Source organism: Sus scrofa, chromosome 15, assembly GCF_000003025.6.
Source record: "Sus scrofa isolate TJ Tabasco breed Duroc chromosome 15, Sscrofa11.1, whole genome shotgun sequence".
Classification (NCBI taxonomy): Eukaryota; Metazoa; Chordata; class Mammalia; order Artiodactyla; family Suidae; genus Sus; species Sus scrofa.
The window spans coordinates 64,467,506-64,486,821 of NC_010457.5; the positions used below are offsets into that span (position 1 = coordinate 64,467,506).

Below are 19,316 nucleotides of genomic sequence, written 5' to 3' on the forward strand. Positions count from 1 at the left end.
ATGCAAACTATTATCTATAGAATGGATAAGCAATGAGGTCTTACTGTATAGCACAGGAAACTATATCTTCTCTTGGGATAGACCATGATGGAAAATAATATAAGACAGGGAGTGCATATATACGTATGAGAGGGTCACTTTGCTACACAGTAGAAATTAGCACAACACTGTAAATCAACTGTACTTTAATAAAAACTTTAAAAACTAATAAAAAATCTTTAAAAAAGAATTTAAAAAGAACTAGAGGTCACACTACTCAATGTTAAAGCATGTGGGCCAGAAGCCAAATACTTGGAAAGTACAAGCCAAAGCGGAATTCAGTAAGCAAAGCACTCAATAGAAGAGTTGGAACTCAATTTCCACTAGTAGTTTATAGCTGAGGAAAGCTCTTGGAAGGCAAAGAGTATGTTTTGTTCATCATCGTGGGTACAGGACCCCAACATAGTGCTCAGCAGCATTCCACAAATACCTGCTCTGAATGAAGAATTTTATTATACATTGGCTCCAAGACATGTATACATATTATACACTGGCTCCAAGAAAATCAAAGCCTTGTTTGACTAGGACCAAATCAAAGAATCCTACAGTCCTTGGGACCCAACTGAGTCTAGCTGTCCTAGGGAGATATGAGGAATTCTCAGAATATTGAGGTGAGGATGCAACATTCCTCCTGATCCTTTTAAAGCTTTAGATCCTCTGAAGGAGTTCCCTGATGGATAAGTTAAAGCTTTCTCTTTTTTTACATTTTTCTTTTTAGGGCCGTGCCTGTGGCATATGGAAGTTCCCAGGCTAGGGGTCGAATTGGAGCTACAGCTGCAGGCCTCACCACAGCCACAGCAATGTGGGATCTGAGCCATGTTTGCAACCTACACCACAGCTCATGGCAATGCCAGATCCTTAACCCACTGAGCAAGGTCAGGGATCAAACTCACATCCTCACAGATTGTAGTCGGGTTAGTTACTGCTGAGCCACGATGGGAAATACTAAAGCTTGCTTTTTAAAGGAAAAAGAGAAGAGGCCCTTTAGGGCTGCCTAGGCTGAATAAACTGTCCTGAAGATTTTCTGGGGCTCCATTAAAGTCTCCCAGAGAACCAGATGAAGGATTCAGAGGGACTGGCCTAGAATCTCAAATATGGCTTGGAGGCTAACCATACCAACTAAGAAATTCTCCATTCTCTAGGATCTTTAACAACTCCAGGAAAGTGTTTTGGTTGTTTCTGATTTCGAGGTCAAGAAATTTGGAATTATGCCAAAGTAGCAAAGATCCTGAAATTCAAATGAAAGGAAATGGAAGTATGCTGACCATATGGCCACAGTCTGGCTATAACAAGAAAACACCAGAAATTCCATTAATAATGAGCCTGTCTTAAGGTATGTGCGGCATGCTCTATTTATATCATGCTTGTTCTTAATTTTCAGAGATTCTGGTCCTTGAAAGCGAGAGCTGTGTCCAAACTCACCTTAATGCACATCAACTTGGGAGACTTAAGGATAAGTTCAACTATTACTAAATATGTTATATAATATTTTTAAATATTGAGAGAGTAGCACTTATATGAATTCATATATACAGTTCCTCACCCATCTAGTCCAATATATTGATTCTTTATCTGTTGTTTAGAACCTGAATGTGTAGAACTAGCTCTGAGTTTCAGTGCATTTATGAAGTATGAAGGCTTTGGAGGAGTTACATAGCACTGACATTTTTTTTTCTCCTATGAAAATGTTTTCTCAGATGTGGCATACTAAAATTACACATTACCATCACTTCCATCATTCCTCTCTACTGCACCCCAACCCATAGAGTCACTTTCTATATGACCAAAATGCCACCGCTCCTTGCTTTATAACCTTTGTGCCACTGATTTCTCAGTGACCCAGAGAAGACTTTTTGCTTTCCTGGGCCTAATGATTTCCCACTTGGACCACCACCCCCTTCCCTATACCCATATCCAAGGCATTCATGTTTATGGGGAAGTCATTAAATCTTTGTATACTACCAAAATGAATTATCTTACCTTTTGGTTCCCACTTTAGGATTCTGAGGTATGTCAATAGTGTTAAGTATTGAATCATGCTTTACAGCCAACCCTAAGTCTGCTATGGCACAAGTTTCACATTTTTTCACCAAGATATTCTTTGATTTTATATCTCGATGAGCAATAGCAGGTTTACCTATGAAGCATAAGATAAACATATTCACTTTTTCATTACTGAACATTGAATCCATCCAAAATGAGTCATTTTGAAGAGTTGGCTCAAATGCTACCTTTTAAGAAAAGTCTTCTGACACCCATTCTTCAGCACAAGTCACTCTTCATCAGAGTATCCCATTTTGCCTTCTTCATAGCCCTTATCACTATCTAAGTTATTTATTTATATTCATGTTTAATTATATATCCCTTCCCAAGTACACTATAAGCTAAGAAGGGCAGCGACTATGTCTTAATCATCACCATGCCACCGATGTTTAGAATAGTAGGTGACACTTAGTAACCACCAACTAATATTTGTTGACTAAATAGGGAAAAAAAATAATATTGCTATGCTGACATAAGAACCTAGCAAATATTCTCTTCAAAAACACATTTCAAACTTCTATTACCCTATACCAGCAGTTCTCAAGTGGCCCAAATATCCCTGGGGGTCCTTGAGGCTTTTAAATACAGATCTGTGTGATGTCACCTTTTTTGCATATACTTCAACCAGAATAACATACTAGGATGGAATGAATGAAGAACATGTATGAAAATCCAGACATTGGAGTTCCTGTCGTGGTGCAGTGGTTAACCAATCTGATTAGGAACCATGAGGTTGTGGGTTCAATTCCTGACCTTGCTCAGTGGGTTAAGGATCCAGCATTGCCGTGAGCTGTGGTGTAGGTCACAGACACGGCTCGGATCCCGCGTTGCTGTGGCTCTGGCATAGGCCGGCGGCTACAGCTCTGATTAGACCCCTAGCCTGGGAACCCCCATATGCCGCGGGAGCGGCCCTAGAAAAGGCAAAAAGACAAAAAATAAAATAAAATAAAAAGAAAATCCAGATATTAAGGAAATTTGCAAAAATGTAAAACAAAACCATTATTTTCACTAGACTGTTTTTATTATAAAAAATTATGTAAAAATGTTAAACTTTGTTATTTACCTTAATATTTAATTGGTTAAGTACTGTACTTTAAGTAAATAAATATTTTTAAATTTCTTAATTTCAGTTTCTAATATATTAAATATTAATAGAGATAACACACATACACAAGCAAATTTTTGGAGTCCTCAACAATTTTTAAGAGATTAAAGTGTTCATAAATCCAAATATGAGAAGTACTATCATTAACTAGCATAATAACTTTCTAGAGCCAATTCTCTATTAACTCAATAAACAGAAAAGGCAGTGGGTATTATTTGGCATTCAAGCACACGATTTATAAGAATTTTTTAAAATTATATCCCTTTCCAGTTATTTTAATTATCAAAGATAAACAGTTAAATTATTTTTATTCTCTAAAAACAGCATTTGCCACCAAGGCAAGATATCTTCTAAAGGGCAAAGAGCCACTAGGCATAAAAATGTTATTATGAATAATATACAAAATGATGAGGATATAGATGAAGCTGACCATATCATGACCAAGGCTTCAGCTATTTATAATAACCTTTAGTGTTTCTTAACATTTAATAATTTTTCTAATAACTAAAGCACAACAGAACACTAAAATACAACTTAGTGTTTCCATTCTCATATTCAGGGAGAAAAAAAAATAGAAAGAAAATACATACCTTGTGTACCAACAATCTCCATATGAAGGTGGGCCAGACCACTGGCTATTGAAAGTGCCAGTTTGATCATTCCAGCCACTGTCACTATGTTTCTGTTCAAATAGTCATATAGGGAGCCTTGTTCATGATATTCAGAGACAAGCCAAAGTTGAGTCCAGGTTCCATTATCTAACAGGAAAAAATTATTTTGTTGCTATAAATTTATACTGAGAAAGAAGCCAAAAGCTTTTAACAACGGTCAGTGTTTAAAGTAAATCTGTATTGTTAACAAAGCAAAGTTAATTCCTTCATGATAATACTTAGAATCCAAGTTAGAGTGGAAATTTTCAATGAAATCCTATTGTTAAATTAGAACCTGTTATATGTACCCACCATCACCACAGGAAGCTGCAAGGCAGTGACTCTAACAACTGAATTCCTCCTTTCTTATTCCCTATATATCAATACCTGCTGGTAATAGCAAACACATTATAGGAGACACTACTGAGAGAGGCATTTAGGCTCAGTCTTGTGTTATATATTATTCTTGAGCTTTTAAGAAAGATTGTACCAATAAAAAGAGAAATATAACAAAATTACCCAAAGTATTATTACTAGAATAAAAGCTCTAACATTCTAAGAATGTTCACACTATTCACCTTTCAAAATATGAAGTTTATAATTTCCCTCAAAGCTTACAGTAAGTGCCAAACACAATTACTAGATATTTTCAAATAATTTACCTCATTTAACCAAAAGCTAATCCAGTTTATAAAAGAGTTTTAGCAGAAGAGAAATTAGCCTAAAATTTCTCTCACTATTAGAGTCCCTAGAATTAGCTTTAGCTTTCACAATCTAATATCTACAATAGCTCTGGGCGGTCCTGACCAGTTTTGAGGCTCAGTGAAAGGAAACTATAATTAATGAATAACTTGCTCAGGACTTTTTATATCTAGTGCTTTATGTTCAAGAACTCCTGGTTATCCAAATATTTAATTTCCAAATCCACGTACGGATATAATTTCCTAGGGAAGCAAAAATCAACATAACATAATAAAATGCACTAACAAACTAACCGTATTTAAGACTAACCCTTATTCACAACTCTCTCCCTGCTTAACACCAGTGGTTATCTTTGCCCTCTCATATCAATGCCTTTATCAGACAGTTGGCCAAAAAGTGAAATTATATATGTTGCCAAAGATACAGAAATGCATGAAGAAAGTGATCTTAGAGATCATTTGGAATCAAAACCACTACAAGTAAGCCATTGACAGAGGCAGACCAGTTAAACTGAAGAAAAGACAATCAAAAGTGAGCTTCCTTATGACCATTGTTTTATAATCCAATAAACATGTTTAAATTACCTCCATCAGGATGATCCATGTAACCTCAGTCACTACTGCTTTCACAGCATTGCAAAGTAAGCTAACCAGTAGGTAGTTTAGCTCAATGTTGTAAAGGAAAAAATCTTAACAGCTTAATAAGAAATGTTTGGTTTTCAATAGTATAGTTAAGAATTTGGAAATAATCTTTTTTAAAAAAAGCTCAGTTTCTCTCTGGTTTACTTGGCTTTACTCAGTTTCTCCCTGGCAAATCAGAAAAGACAAATCATTGGCAAACATAACTATTGCCAAAAGATATAACAATTCTAAGCTTCTCTTTGGCTAAGTAATAAATACTTTCATGATCAAGCTTATGTTAAATATAAATAACCATGGATTTTCAATTTTCGTAGGTAATAACAGGTGCCTGATATCCACAGGTAATTTTCTTTTTTAGATATAAGTTATAATATCTACCTGTCCAAAGTTTTTCATGAGTATTACCAGTTCAAATTTAAAAAAAAATAATTGACTGGATCATGTTTTGCTCACCTTTGTACCCTGTTTCTCTTTAAGGGAACTACTGCACAGTTACATGAGTAAAAGCTATGCAAAAAAGATGAAAGAGAGCATAGGTAATCCACAAATTCTATATCCAGTCCCTCATTACCAGGCATATATACAATATTTTATGACTTGATTTAAATACCAAAAAACTGATGGTCTGTCTTATTCTACAAATCTTAGATTATAGTACTGTTTGAAGTTGTTAATGTTAAACCTCAAGATATAAATCATACTCAAAGTACATTAATAGAAAATTTCACTAAAATTATCCTGCCTGCTACCATTCTAATAATATTCATAGAAAATAGTCCTGGAGTTGACATTTGTTGTACAGATGAAAATTATAGTCCCAACAAAGATGAATATTCAACTAGCATACACTGGTTATATTTGTACTAGTTATCAAAATATAGAGTTATTTTTGTCCTGATTAGTTAACAGCTGCTGTTCAAAACTTCTAATGATATTCCTTGGCCCCAGATACCCAAATCAACTGCCAAATCACCAAGACCCCTCCAGATCTTTTCATGACCCAGCAACTAAAGGGATAAAACCTAGTATAGCAACGTTCTTCCAGAACTCTGTTCCAATTGAAGTTTCTGTTCTGATTGGTTAGTTCCTGTACCATACTAGTGATCAAATATTTTAAATATCAAGCTGGTTACAGTGTTATCATGATTTCATATCACTCATTTGCCCTCCTCTATTGTACATTTTCTGCACATTTATCAGTGGAGAAGAGGAAAACATATTCTTTACTCAAAAAGAAATCAGATTTTCATGTAGATTTTATAAAAACAAAGAGATATGTATTCTCACAGATAAGAGATGTAACATTTTATCTGCTGAACCCAATTGGATTGAAAATACCTTTGTTGTCAGCAGCAATGAAACCAAGGATGTTTTCATGCCTCAGCATAACCGTCTGATAAATTTCTGCCTCTCGGAACCAAGATCTTTCATCTCTAGAGGAGAATATCTTCACAGCCACATCTTCCCCACACCATCTTCCATGCCAGACCTCACCAAATCTGCCTTTTCCTACTATTTCCTGAAGTACAATTGTCCTTGCAATTGTTCTTTGAACCAACAGAGGTAGACCTAAATCAAAGAAAAGATGAAGTTGATGATTAAAAACAAGTAATTGCCAGAAAATAACTACCATTATTTCCACACAAAAAGCAAACATTTAAGCACTTTAATAATTTTACTGATTTTGAAGAAATAAGGACCATTGTATCAAACTTTAATGTCAAAGCATGCTCAAAAAACACTCTATGAATTTGTCTTATATTCACAAATAAAAATTTCTTCAACATAGTCTGTTGCTGCATATATCTAATTTTCCACAATTGTCGCAAATCCCTTGATTTGTGCATTAAAGCCAGTCAGGTCACCAAGCATATGTTGTTAGCCTCTAAAATAAAATATATGGTTCCTAGTACAACTTAGAATGCAGAAGCTTTGTGAATTTTTTAAAAAACCAAACTAAAATTAAGGTAGGAATCAAATTTAATGATTAAGTAATGCAATCATATAGAACTAAAAGCCAGGTACAGTCACAGAAAATATCAAATGGACATTTTCAGTGGAGAAAAGAAAGTAAAAAAGAAATATATTCTGAGTATACATAAAATGTTTAGGTTCTTTTAAACCAACAGCTTTACCTCTAGACCACTATTCTAAAGATTTAATGAAAAAATACATAAAAATTGATGTCAAAATGTTTAATATATTATTACTATTTATAGGAAAAATAAGGAAAAGTATCTTATAATAGAAAAATTGTTAAATATATTGCAGAGATTAAAATCACAGATAAGAAAGATCTGGGTTCAAATTTTAGCTGTGCCACATGGTCACCATGGGCAAGTTATCGAATTTCTCTGAGCTTAGGCTTCCTTGTCTGAAAAGCTGTGGGTAATAATATTACCTATCTCATAGGGACACTGTGAGAATTAATAAGCATGTTAAGCACCATGTAATATGCTACAGTATGTAGCATATTACATGCTCATTGATGGTTTGCCCTTAACATTGGGTCTTAGGATGGATTACTTAGAACCAAAAATAATGATGCTTCTTATGAAGAGGTATTTCTTAATGATGTCAGAAAATACTTTTGCTGTAATAAAAACAATACTTTTGTTAAATAAAAATGGCAGAGGAAATTTTATCCATCTAAATAAGCCTATCTAGCCAATCAAAATATGTACAGGAAAAAGACTAAAAAGAATGATATGTTAATTCTATAACAGTTATTTCTATTTATTGTTATCAGAGTGAAATGTTACATTCTTCTAATTTTTGACATTTTCTTAATTTCCACAGTATTCCTCAAATATTTATTACTCTTAATTAGAGGGGAAATAGCTAAAGAGGTCACAGTTTAACTTATTCAAGAAAGTCATGTTTAGTTGTTGTTATTGTGCTCAGACGGCTGGGAAACCCTTAGAGCAACAACCCTGTAAGCTGCTGCAGGCTTTGACCTCTACTCCTAAAATGACTCATGATTTATTTAGATGTTCTCATCTTCATGAGACTGACCCACTATGACTAAATAAGCACAGACTATAAATTAATTATTACATGTCTCAACAATTAGTTACAAAGCCCCACAGCCAGAAAGTTCTTCTGAGATTATCTTGTTCAACTTTACCATTTCAGAGATGAGAAAATTTGGGCTGCCTGCTAATCAAAAACTTGCCCAGGAAAAGTGGAAGGCAGACCACAACTAAAACACTGGTTTTCAATCCAAAATCTTGCTCTCTCACCATTCACATTCTCTTGTTGGAAAGATTTCTAACAGCAAACTATATAGGCTATTTTTGTAAACTAGAGTCAATTTTAACACTTGCCACATGATGAAAGTTGTACTAACAATTATTAAGCTAATTTGCAATTTCAATCTCTCTCCTCCCTCCCCTCATCTTGCATGCATATGCACGCGCGCACACACACACACACACACACACACACACACTCCCCTCACAAAAGCACCACCACCACCAATCACTACCAACAACAGCAGAATAATGACAACTGGCTAGAGAACTAGATAAGCCAATGTATTCAAACTGCAAATTGATTAGGCATATGATTGATGCCACAGACCAGGTACAAAGTTAGACATCATCTAAGGTATTCGACAGAGCAATTAAGTTGAGACAGTAAAACTCAATGAAGGTTGCTTTAGGACCTTTCAAATCAACCACCAAAAACAGTAGGAGTTCCAGTCGTGGCTCAGTGGTTTACAAACCTGATTAATATCCATGAGGATGTGGGTTCGATCCCTGGCCTAGCTAAGTGGGTTAAGGATCTGGTGTTGCTGTGGCTGTGGTATAGGCTGGTGGCTACAGCTCCAATTAGACCCCTAGCGTGGGAATTTCCATATCACCCTAAAAAGCAATAATAATAATAATAATCACAATCTGAGAAATTTTTGTTACACATTTATAAATTTCCTTTGAAGACACATAAGCTTTGGCTATCCCTGTAGGCCTATGTTACTTTTTTTACCCAGGGCTATTTAAGCTGGTGCCTGTCTGATGAAAATATCACCATCCGTCAGAAGAGTAACATCATGACAGGAAAGCAGCAACCTACCCAAACTCTTAGAAGCTGAGACACAATCATCTCTCAAAGACAGTCTAATAAAACCCTAGTCCATTTTCCTCTCTTGCAGATATTATATCTCATTGAAATTTGTCCCTGACCAGATTGGGATCCAACCCACAATTTTTGTCTCTCAACATCTAACAAAGTTGCTTCTTGCTTAAGATCACTGGCCAAAGAAGAGAAGCAGAGGGGAAGCAGCATGTCTGATTTTCTTCCTATGGGTGAGTTTTGTCACAGAAGCTTTGCAGCATAGGGATCCATTCTCCCTGATGATCAGTAGCAGTAAGACTATCTGTTACTGTTAGCCAGTGGTCATATGCAGCTGGCTTTGGAGGAAAATGCTTAGAACTTTTTTAAGTCAGTCATTAAAGAAATCATCTGGAGTTCCCTGGTGGCCTAGCAGTTGAGAATCCAGCCTTGTCTCTATATGGTTCAGGTCACTGCTGTGGCTTGGGTTCAGTCCCTGGCTCAGGAAATTCCACATCATGGGCACAGCCAAAAAAAAAAAAAGAGAGAGAGAGAGAGACAGAAACAGAGAGAAATTATCTGTGCTTGGTGATATTTTCAGCTTTCTTTTAAGAGATAACTTAGAATAATCTATTTTTTTTTTTTTTTTGTCCTTTTGCTATTTCTTTGGGCCGCTCCCGCGGCATATGGAGGTTCCCAGGCTAGGGGTTGAATCGGAGCTGTAGCCGCCGGCCTACGCCAGAGCCACAGCAACGCTGGATCCGAGCCGCATCTGCAACTACACCACAGCTCACGGCAACGCCGGATCGTTAACCCACTGAGCAAGGGCAGGGACCAAACCCGCAACCTCATGGTTCCTAGTCGGATTCGTTAACCACTGCGCCACGACGGGAATTCCAACTTAGAATAATCTAAAGAGAAGGTCCTGCAGTCAATAAGTCTAGATTTAGGTTTCAAGATGCACAAAAACACCTAAAAACTTAATGCTCATTTTTGATTTTATACCCTGGTTCATGACCTCTTTCTTAAAGTAAACATTCAGTCTCTAGTTAATTTTATTTGAAAGGGAACTCCTTGGTCATCTTAAGTATATTCAAAAAGTAGCTCCAAAACACACATTTCTGCCTTATATCTTCAAATGAACTGAAGTGTTTTATTGGGAATTAAAAAGATGTTTATTTTATCCCTTGAATTTTTTAATAAATTATATAAGGTTTCAAGGAACTTGGCACAAATCAGAGCTCTGTGCCCATATTTGAGCCTAGAATGTTGCCAGGGCTCAAGAAATTAGAGCATAGAGGCCCCCAAAATGTAACACTCAAGGAAGGAAAGAATATTAAATCCTAATAAGTTCAACTTTTAAAGAAAAAAATGCCAGTTTTCTATCCAATAATTTAATTTGTATTTCAGTTTTATAAACTTTGCAGTTTGGAGATATTCTTTCCAATATTCCTCCTTTGGAAACACACCACCTAATTTGTGCAATGACGGTGTAACCCTTGAAGCTTTGGTTGGTGAAAGGGCAAGAGATCTTGCCCCTAGAAGCAGCCAACTCTTTTGGTTTTCTGGAAGACATAATCAGGACTCTCTTCTCTGATGAGTACTTGAGTCCAAAGCTGCTTCATGTTCAATACGGATGCTCATCTAGATGCTACTGTCCCTCTGTCGTCTGCCCTGTTAACTGTGCCCTGCTCCCAAAGACCTTGAGCAAGGGAGCTCCTCAAAATCTTCTTGGGGTAGTCATCCTTAATGATCTTTCCAAAGCAAGAGGGGGTGCAGGGGCTACTGAAATGACTCTCCTAGCCTTACCCTAGCTCATGTTTCTGCAAAACCACTTGCTGACAGGCTTTTTGGAAATATACATGAGAACCAGGAGCCCTCTGACATTTTAGGAAGTCTGTTATTACTGGGGAAACTCTGTCACTGGAAACCCAAAAAGCCCTCATATGCCTTGTGCTATGAGGAAGGCTCATTGAAGCCATGAACAGCCTGGTACTTTGAATTCCTTCAACAGGGGTTCTGAGGTTCCATTAAAAGGGGAAGAGTTATCACATAACCTTAGCCGCAAAAAGCTAGCACAAGAATGCTATGCTGCTCTCTTTCATCTTCCATTTTTGTGCTTTAAGACCACATTCTTGATTTTAACTTCAGGTCAGCTCCCTATTAACACACACACACACACACACACACACACACACACACACACACACATCACAGGGGTTGCCTACAGATTGCGAAGACCTTCATAATCACAAGCAAAGAACACTACTATGTATAAATAATATATTTTCCCCAGAACTCAACTGTTTAAACACACAACTCGTTTGTGCCCATGAAACAAGACGAAGGCAGCAACAACAATTATTACTAACCACAATGGGGGAGAGAACAGAGAAAAGACACTTTTCTTGCTTCAGAAATAAATTCTGAAGGCATGTGAAAATGAGAATCTGAATACCTAAAGGCACAAAAAGCAACTGAGAAGATTTAATTCTTTAGGTCAAAGTAGTTTTTTTTCTCTTCATCAAATCCTGACAGAAGTTTATCTGCTAGAATTTACCATGCACCACATCAAGCATTTTAAACAATGGAATTCATAATATTAGGGATCATTTTTATTAAAAAATGTTTTTTTTAAGCTTTTCTGACTGTAAAATGAGCAACAGCCACATACCAGAGCCAGATCCAGAGGCGGTCACGTCGTAAATCAGGTCTTTTAGAGTTTTCCCTGCATTTACCAGATTGCACTCGGAGAGGGGCTCCTCCACATTCGGTCTCTTTTTCTTTCTGTAGGTGCACGGTCGACCTTGGCATGCCCACACTGTCAGCACTGAAGCCAAGGACAAGAGGCAAACTGGCACAGTAATAATAATGGTCAGCTCCATGGGTCCAAGTTTGGGGGCATCTGGTGATGCTTTAATTGAAAAAAGAAAGAACATGACTATAAGTCAACCCACTGTAAATATTTTAGAAATTGGAAATGCAATCACCAAAATTTCACATCTATAATGTGCAGCTCTTACGAACTTATGTTAGTTGGTAAAGACTCTCTATAGTAAAAGCAAAGATGGGGAAAAGGAGTTGGGGTTAGGATGCAGTTGAGGCTCAGTTATGCCAGGTGACAATGCGAGATAGAAATAAAAAGCACTAGCACTTGGCATTCTTTTTAAACCCTCCAAATAATTTGACATGCTATTAGATTTTTCTTCCCATTTTCAGCAATCCATCCTTAAGGCATATTCATTCATTTTTGCCACAGCTAATTACTAAGCTCTTGCAATATGAGGCCACTATTCCAGGTGCTGGAGATAAGGCAGTGAGTGACACAGCCCAAATCCTTGCTCTTGTGGTGCTTACATTCTCATACACCACAGATGGGTATGTGAAAAAGAAAAAATTACGGGTATGTAATATGCAAGAGATCATAAGAGCTATGAAGAAAAATAGACACAAGCAAAGAGAGTGATGGTGGGATGCTTCTTTAAAGAGATTGGTCATGGAAGGTCGCTCTGAGGAGGGGTTGGGGAGCAAAAAGGGAAATATTTCAGGGAAGCCTGTTCCCAACACAAGGAAAGCAAGTGTCAGGGGCCCTGAGGTGGAGACCCATTTGGTGTGTTCAGAAACAACCTGTGCCCGGAACACAGTAAAACCAGAGAAGCGTAGATGGAAATGGGGTCAAGGAGGGCAAAAACGGAAAAAATCACATGGGGTCTTGTGAGCTAAAAGGATTGTGAATTATATTCCAAGTAGAAGCTGTCAGAGGGTTTTGAACAGACAAAAGATGATATCTAACATATTCTGAGAGGTTGCTGTGTGAATAGATATGAAAGTAAAAGCTAAGAGACCAATTACATTAAAAACGACATCATGAAACAGGAAAAATGAGTTTAAAAGTTTAAAAGACTTTACAGTGAAAGACAAAATATTGAATACATTTAAAATGTGTATAGGTTCCTGGTGATACTGCCCAAGTAACTAACTTTTAACTAATGTTATTTAGTGAGCTATATCTAAGCACTTGTCTTCCAAGGGCTTCATAGTATTTTATTCTTTTTTTTAATTTTTTTTTTTTTGCTTGTCTTCTAATTTGGTGTCACACTTTTTCTTTTTCACTAAAATTTATTCCTTCATTAAGAGAGGTAGACTCACAGACATAGAGAACAGATTTGTAGTTTCTAAGGGGGAGGGGGAGGGAGTCATTTTGCTATACAGTAGAAACCAGCATAACACTGTAAATCAACTATCCTTTAATTAAAAAAAAAAGAGAAGTATCAGTTTCCAAATACTAGGATGCATATTTGCAACTGAGCTTTATCTCACTTTGTGAAAGTCTCTACACTGTTGTTTGTTTTGGCAAATTGTCACATGTCCATTGATAGACATTATAAAGTTGTATGGGATTCAACTCTGTACCTTAAAATCATTGAAGGATCTGCAAATCAGTATATTGTCATTTTCTAGTATCATATTTAATCTAGCTTTACATTCTCTTATTTTACACTTCCAATAATTTAGTGCCATATTTTCTATCAAGTCAATATACATAATTGTTATCATCCAATATTTTAAGTTCACCACATCCACCTGTCACTGAATAGACCATTGTGAGATTTAAGATTTATGTAATATAAAAATGAGAGTACACCATCAATGGAGAAATGAAACCAAATTATCAAACCAAATTGTCAAATTGGTTATTTTATCTTTTATGGAAAAATTGCTTTACAGACAATTAGTTATATGGGAAAAAATGTTTGCAGCAAAAATATCTACAGCAAAGATGCATACCTCAAAAATATCTACAACCCATTTAGAACCCTGATGCAATAATCCAGGCAGGAGAGGATGCTTTGGGCTAACAACCCTATCTAAAATAGTACTTCCTTCTCATTCCCTTTTCACTCTCTATATGCTTTTCCTGTTTTATTTCATTTTCTGGATCTTATCACCACCTGGCACATCAAATATTTATTTATTATGTGATTCCTTCCAAAGAATATATGTTAATGTTTCATAAGAGGAAGAATTAAACCATTCCTCGGATTTCCTTATTTGCAATGACAATTCTAGAGAGCTTATTATATTAAATGAACTTGCATTTCACACACATGTTAACCAGAATATGTAAATATAATTTGAAAACAATTATTTTTAATTCTGAAGGAAAAAGAATCAAATTCCTTAAAAATATATTCCTAAAAGATTCATTATAATCCTAAAAATAGTAATCTATCTACTACCGGTGAGTAAAAGATTTAAAAATGTCAAGTGAACTTTGGAAACAAACATATTTCATGCTCTTCTACTTTGCCAGATGAATTTAGGCAGATTAGCAACTTCCCTACTCCTAAGCATTTTAGGATTCCTCTGAAATCATTAGAAGTTGTAGAGGTGCATAGGAGAAGAGTTTGGCCTTGAGTGTTCTTAGGACAAAGTGGTAAACAGTTTTCAGATTTGCCTTTGATTGAAAAATCATTAACCATGGAACCTGCAATTCTAAAGTCTGCTGTTATAAAGGAGTTTTATTACCTACCTCACAATAATCTTTCAAATCTACATTTCAAGTTGCCTCCATATTTTTATGTCCTCACAAAGGTATTCTAGGAATTCTAAGAAAGTCATAGAATGTACTTAATCATTTGCAACTTACATAAACATGTACCTAAATATGTTTTTAAAAATAAAATCCCACTCTTGGATACATTTATATGGCTACACTTTACTTTGATATATGTTATTAGAAATTATCAATATAAATAGTACAGTAAAAAGCTTATTGATTGTCTTCTTTTTAGTAAAGCTCTATTAAGCAGAGTTCAGATCATCACTATGGCAACCAACAAAGAGGCAAAAGGTCAGCAACCCTGAAAACAGAATAATATCTATATAAGTGCACTGCTCTAGTGATGGCTACTGCACTTAGGGATGTTTATTACAGATGGGTAATGTTTCTAGCGAACAAATTTACTGATAGGAGTTAGTAAGAAAAAAAGGTGACTCGGCTAGAAAAAGGCTAGCAACACTATTCATAAAGAGCTCCTTGAGCACTGAGCAATTTTTAAGGCAAATATTTGTAAAACTATCTTCTAAACCAAATGTTGATTATAATTTCTACAGGCCAGGAAACCCTGCAGTTTATACACAATGAGTCATGGTAGAAAAAGACAGTAGTGCAGTTAAGAATTCACTTCAAGGAGTTTCCATTGTGGCTCAGCAGTAATGAACCTGATTAGTATCCATGAGGATGCAGGTTAAGGAGCTGGCATTGTCATGAACTGTGGTGTAGGTGCAGCTCAGATCCTGCGTTGTTGTGGCTGTGGGGTAGGCTAACAGCTGCAGCTTCGATTTGACCCTTAGCCTGGGAACTCCATATGCCATGGGTGGGGCCCTAAAAAAATACAGGTTAATAAGTTATTTCAGTGACGTATACTAATTTTTCAAGCAGCTTTTACATTCTTGATCATAGAAGAACTCTTATTTGATCATTTCCATTTTTAAGACTGTTCCATTAATGATGAGTCAGTCAAGTATAGAGAATATGTAATTAAACTTGTATGTATGGGAGTTCCCTTCGTGGCTTAGTGGTTAACAAATCTGACTAGGATTCATGAGGATGTGGTTCCCTGGCCTCACTCAGGGGGTTAAGGATCCAGCATTGCAGTGAGCTGTAGTGTAGGTCACAGACATGGCTCAGATCCCGCATTGCTATGGCTGTGGTATAGGCCAGCACCTGCAACTCTGATTTGACCCTAGCCGGGGAACCTCCATATGCCGCGGGTGCAGCCCTAAAACAAAACAACAAAAAAAAACTTACATGTATGAAATACACACATGGGAAATAGAACAGATTAAGGAGTTAAGCCACCAGTTTTGTCTAACAATTCCATACAATTCTTTACTCACTGATTACAGGGGGCCACCTACTGGAGTTGTCCTAAACTCCTACTTCTTCACAGTGACCCTTATAAATGTCATCAGGAAAAATCCATTTAGAAGTTAATTCAGTTAGATCCTTCCAACATGTTCCACTATAGGGAGCAGCAAATGGTCTCTCTTCTTCACAGAGCAAGAATAATCATGTCAAACAAGTTGTTTCTGATCAACATGAACCTCAAGTACTGAAAAATGGCAGAATATTTTCTAATCTAGGGATTCAACGAGCCATGGCAGTGGCAGAAATAACAAGGGAATTATTTCTGCCTTTTAACTGAATCAAATGAGGTATTGAAGGGCCACTCCATCATTCCGTGCTCAATCTAGAAATGGCTATTTGCGTACATTTGTTCATTTGGCCTGATTTCATAAATGTGTAACAGACAGAGTGCACCACACGTCAAAAATGTTTCCTGGCTAGTTCTTGTGATGCTGGTTTTCTGGGAGGAACACTGAGAAGCTTCAAATCTTTTGTCCACTAGCATCAGAGATTAAGATAATGATGTTTTGGAGTTCCTGCTGTGGCTTAGCCAGTTATGAACCCTACTAGTATCCATGAGGATGCGAGTTCAATCCCTGGCCTCGCTCAGTGAGTTCTAGATCCAGTGTTGCCATGAGCTCCACACTCTACACCACTGTAGGTCGAAGTCATGGCTCTGATCTGGCATGGCTGTGGCTGTGGTGTAGGCCAGCAGCTGAAGCTCCGATTTGACCCCTAGCTTGGGAACTTCCATATGCCATGGGTGCATCCCTAAAAAAAAAAAAAAAAAAAAAGAAGAATGACATTTTTATATTTTAAGGAAATGGGAATGTTAAATTGAAGAGTATAATTTTCTTTGGCATAAGGGTAGGAAGAACTTTGAGTCAAGCAGAGATGAGATTAATACAATGTAAAAGAATTCAAATTGGCTTCACAGTTTTTCTTCATGTCAGGGTGTGGACTCAGAGATTAATTTCTTAATCTGTCATCAAAACACATATTTTCGAATGATACATATCTGTAAAGAAATTAGATGTAATGTTCAAGGAATATTTTAGGGTTTTTTTCTTAAGCCAATTTTTTACATAAGGAAAATGAAAGTTCCTTGGAAACAGCATCCTATCTCATATCAGAGAGCACTGCTCAGAGAAAGCACTTAAAAAAACTGATGACAAAGGAAAAGTTACACTTCTCTGTCCTAATGTTCACATCAATATAAATTCTCCCACAACTAACTTATTCACACAAAGAAGCTTGTTCACTCAGAAAAGACTGACATGAGATAATGATATTTTGATCCAATTCAATGTCCTGTTCATGATAATCACCCGAAAAATATTTGAGTGAATGGGTAATAGTATTTATGTAAATGAGAAAAATAAGGCTTACATAGTAAAATCCTAAACTTAGAACTGGTTATAAATTTCACTTTCAATTTCCTATGACATCCCTATGAACAAAATTTCATAATTAAAATCAATGTACTTGTTCCTGGAGACAAGAAATGCTTCTTTTATTAAACATCTAAAGCACAAGTTTGACTTTTTGTATGCTTATATTTCATAGGTTTTTCAAAATGTAAAATTCATAGCATCTTTCAGTTAATGGGAGGAAAAAAAACCCTGTCTGGCACACCTGTCAGGTGTGCACTGAATCCTCAGAGAATGAGCTATAAATGGATTTGTTCCTGTGATGGCAGAACAATACCACAAGGGGTCCCATAAGTATTTCTCAGCATGTTGATGTCACCCTACACTGCCTAGAGCAATGTATTTATGTTTAAAATAGAAAGCCATAACGTTTAAGAGACAACAGTGGATTTCTTCTAAAGGAATTAAGAAAACAAGACTTTTCAACTCCCCAAAGAATAATACTCACTATCTGAGTCTGGAAATTTTTATAATTATAGTAAGCTTTAAAATTAATTTTTGATAAATCGCTTCTAATGTTTTGGAAGTTTGCCTTCCTTCAAATGTAATCCTTCAGTTTGGTTTAAAATCTAATTTAGACATGCATCTAATCAATATGGGCTGTTCACCTACCTTAGCTGATATAAATAAAAATTGTTCTTATTTTCCTTACATAACTGAGAACAGGAAGGAGCAAATTATATTGAGGTTAATAAAGCACCCATATTTTAATGTTGTGCATGTATTTTCTTTGCTGAAATTAATTATTTGAATTAGTCAAAAATACAATGTATTAAAATAATGTATTGAACTCCAAGAGGAAAAATCAGGAATTATTGTTGCACTTACCCTTTCAAGCCCTGTATGTTTTGGTAGCAAAACGGGAAGATACTCAGAACATGAATGTGTTTGTTGAATAGTCTATTTCCATATGAAGGGTGGCAATTAGTGCACACATAAAACTACAGAGCAATTCCTATAAAAATTAACCCTATAAATAACAGGCTTTCTAGCCCAGATTTCCTGACCTTATCCTAGATGAATTTTCTTAGACAATTTTAGAGTGCTCTTGATGTTATTTGCCACCACTGCTATTTCTCTGAGCAGATCTCTGATGTCACCTAGAGTCACCAGAAATCATTTCTGTTCCAAATCAAAATGCAACCCAGCTATGAAAGAAACATGCAGCAATATACGATCCTTCACATAGGAAAAGACATTTCAAAAATATGAAAGAAAAAGACATAAAACTGTATTAAACAGGATAACTCAACTATATTAAAATAGAAAATATACTGAACTACTGATAGTGGGCACTCTAGGCCAATGGATTTAAATTCAATAGATATTGAATGGATGAATAAATGAGCAGGGAAAACCCATGTACAATAAGGAAGTCAGACTTCTGATTTTTTTTTTTAAGACAAGTTAGGTATCTGGATTTTCTTATTAAGACTTAATTTTGAACACTGTGGAGAAATTCAATTTCTCCCCCAGAAACCATGTAGATCAAACAAAAGCTGTCTGTGGGTCAGATACAACCCATAAGCAGATACAACCCATGATTTGTTTTGCTGTTTCAATGTTCATAGAGTTGGGTTTAATTACTAATCACAGAGGAAAATTATATAGAAGTATCCTTTTCTCTTTCGTGTAAAAGAAATTTGAAGATGAGGAGTCCGATGTTAGTAGAATAGCTCCATGAAATTTTAGATCAGGCCCCTTTCATTTCCCTTATTTCCATCTCTGTCGTGTAGTCAT

At 36.1% G+C, this 19,316-nt stretch overlaps 1 protein-coding gene across 3 annotated transcripts in view; it reads right to left on the reverse strand.

Moving 5' to 3' along the window:
* The window catches only part of ACVR1C (activin A receptor type 1C), a 76,698-nt gene that overhangs the window by 14,874 nt on the left and 42,508 nt on the right, over positions 1–19,316 (reverse strand). For all 3 annotated transcript variants that reach the window (XM_003133418.5, XM_013984145.2, XM_013984144.2), the window contains 4 exons: positions 11,908–12,147; positions 6,519–6,749; positions 3,778–3,945; positions 2,020–2,176 (listed from right to left, as the gene is read on the reverse strand). In XM_003133418.5, the coding sequence (XP_003133466.3) occupies positions 2,020–2,176; positions 3,778–3,945; positions 6,519–6,749; positions 11,908–12,147 (796 nt within the window). The remainder of the gene's footprint in view (positions 1–2,019; positions 2,177–3,777; positions 3,946–6,518; positions 6,750–11,907; positions 12,148–19,316) is intronic.